The sequence below is a fragment of the Triticum dicoccoides genome, chromosome 3B (assembly GCF_002162155.2).
Source record: "Triticum dicoccoides isolate Atlit2015 ecotype Zavitan chromosome 3B, WEW_v2.0, whole genome shotgun sequence".
Classification (NCBI taxonomy): domain Eukaryota; kingdom Viridiplantae; phylum Streptophyta; class Magnoliopsida; order Poales; family Poaceae; genus Triticum; species Triticum dicoccoides.
In genome coordinates, this window is record NC_041385.1 from 23755009 (window position 1) to 23758033 (window position 3025).

General features: G+C 42.5%; 1 protein-coding gene across 1 annotated transcript; it reads left to right on the forward strand.

Moving 5' to 3' along the window:
* Positions 1–448: 448 nt before the first annotated feature.
* LOC119281394 (putative ripening-related protein 7) lies at positions 449–883 on the forward strand. The gene has a single exon (XM_037561911.1). The coding sequence runs from the start codon at positions 449–451 to the stop codon at positions 881–883; it is 435 nt and encodes a 144-aa protein (XP_037417808.1).
* The last annotated feature ends 2142 nt before the right edge of the window (positions 884–3025 follow it).

The following is a 3025-nucleotide window of genomic DNA, read 5'->3' on the forward strand; positions in this document are numbered from 1 at the left end:
CGAAATTGCGTACTTACCTTTTTAGTGGCCAGTAAAATCAGTTAACGCTTAGAAATGTTAAATCAACTAAAAGAGTACGCAAATTTGACCATGGGGCTTCAAATGGTCTGCGTTAATCATAGGAAAAGTTTGGATTTGAATTGATTTATAAAAATTAACTTCAAAGTGGCAGGTGGCAGTTTCAGCTCGGAACCCTTACACTTCGATTTTGTGATTTACTCACCAATCTATTTGTACGTAACAGCCTTCGTAAGCAAATAATTGGTGACATCAGGAGTGAGGCGCTGCTTTGTTTGCAGGCCTTTGACGGGATTCCTAGACGAGGCACGCGAGGACGGCATGCACCTCGCTTTGTCTGCAGGCCGAACCACGAGCATAGTATATAAACTAGCTCCAACCAACAGCCATGAGAAAAGCGAAGCGCACAGGGCATTCTAGCTCAGCTGCCATGACGAGCACTACCAATGCCGCGGTAATTTCCTGCATTGTTGTAGTTTTCCTGCAGGTGTCGTGCACCGTTTCCCAACACCCCACGGAAGCGAAGTTCGAGCTTCAACAGAACGTCCCCGCCGTGATGACGGTGAACGGCTTCCAGCAAGGAGAGGGGGGTGGCGGGCCGGCGGCATGCGACGGCCAGTACCACAGCGACGATGACTTGGTGGTGTCGCTGTCCTCGGAGTGGTACGCTGGCGGCGCCCGGTGCGGCAGGATAATCCGCATCGCCGACCCTTCCAATTCCAATTTTGGCACAAACGCCATGGTCGTCGACGAGTGCGCCGCCTGCGACAACGAGGTCGGCGCGTCGTCAGGTATCTGGAAGAACTTCGATCTTGGCACCAGCCTCGGCCAGGTGTACACCACATGGTCGGATGTGGACTTCTGAACTGCAGAAACATGAATGGATGCTGTCGGTCGATCGTTCAGCTCCGGCTGGTGATGATGAGTTCGTTGTTCACGGTGGATCGAGTTATTTGCTTTTAAGTTTCAGTTTGAAGTTTGTACCTGAGATATGCATAAATCCCTTAATGTGTCAGCGTTGTTTACTATTTGCCCGACCTATCTAAGAGGCAGAAGTAGCTGAATAATAATGTGATAAACTACGTGCTTGTTTGCATGGTGTATGTGGGTAATCTACTTATTTGTAGTAACCATTAAGCACTGTAAGTTTGTAAGTGTGTAACTCAGATTAACGTGATCTCAGCTCATTATCCCCTTTGAGCACTGCATACCTAGGGCATCTTGGACAATGAGGAGGAATGTGCCGATCGCTATGGAATCAAGAAGGAAAAGAATGCGGAGAGCTTTGACATCTTCATGGCGGCGACGGAGAAAAAGAGCAACCTTAAAAATAAAAAGACAAAGCTTGAAGAAAAGAAGACCAAGCTCGAAGAGAGGAGGTTTGAGCTCACGGCCGCTTTAGAGGAAACCAAAATGTTGACCATCAAGATGGACGAGTTGGATCCCGATGTGGCAAAGGTCGTGTAAGCGGTCCTTGCAAGGATGTTGAAGCGTTTGCCGACACAGGTAGCAGAGGCAGAGGCTGCGGAGGAGCCGGCGATAGAATGATGAGGGGGGTGGCATGGACAACTTGTCTGGGTTGGCACAATTTACACGGACTTGAACTTTTATGATTGGGCGCATGTAAAAGCTAATGAACATCCGTTGTGTTTTGGTTGTAAAGATTGCATATGGATGCAATTTTATTTGCTCACAAAATTTCTATAACCAATATTTGCAATTTTTTTTCTAAATTTGCAGTCATTTTATTTCACGAACATTTTTTATAACTTGTGAATATTATCTAAAAATTCATTTCTTAAAATATTTGATCGTTTTGAATACTTTCGTACAAATTAAATGAACATCTACAAATTTAATGGAAACTGCACCATCAAGTGATCTCAGGGGGTGGACCCCTTCCTCGCCTAATACCAATTATAAACATCCACTAGACCATAAAGGCGCGCGTTGCCGCGCCCGCCCATCATGAACAAAGTAATTACAAATATCAGCAAAACATCAATGTTCAAACAATTTATAGTTTGTATTGTTCAAATCACTCGAATTATAGTGGGACGATGTCGATAGTTGGGCATGTTTATTTAAGTTATACACAGCTGATCCACTTGCAAAATAATAATTCTTACATTTTCTTTTTAGCATCATGAGGAAATAGATGAAGAACGAATAGAGCAAACATCATTCTTTTCTTAACCGCACTTCATTTTATTTACAAAATCACAGTTTCCATTGTAACACATCAAAACAACTATGCAAGGGGCTCGATCATCGCATGTTGCCTTCACTGTAGCTCATTAATTGTAAGCAAAAATACTATTCCCTCCGTTTCAAAATAGGTGACTCAACTTTGTACTAACTTTATACTAAAGTTAGTATAAAGTTGAGTCATCTATTTTGGAAGGGAGGGAGTACTATAGAAATACTCACTTCTTGTTTTGAAACAGACTCGCTACAAAGAGTATCATTTGAAGAGAAAAAGTGATGCCCTCTTCTCTCCCTCGAAAGCCAAATCCTTATGCTGAAGCTCTAGGGGCAACTTTTGGCCTGCTGGTAGGAGCATAGAATAAACACATGAATAAAATCTGAATAGAAGATGGACACAGACGTATAAGAAAAAGTCTAGTCATGCTAGAAAGCAGATGCACAAAGTTAACATATTACGTATGCAAGAAGAGCACCGAACAGCAGTAGCAAGAACCATGACAGAACTCGACGAAATTTTTCTCAAGGCAAAACACATTTCTCTCAAAATGATGTTTGAAAACCTGTAACATTAGTTCCAATTTCAAGAATAAAGGGTGTGGCTCAACTGAGACTTCATAAGGACATGGAGCATATTGCAGAGAAGTTCGAACATTAATACTTGTCTTGTCGGCATATCCATAGCAAAGGGAAAAGAATCAGAAGCTGGATTTCAGTTTTATTGACCGAGCGCAGAACTATATCAAACAATTACTTACAATGTTGACTACTGTACTGTTTAATAAATGGATCAATTTAATTG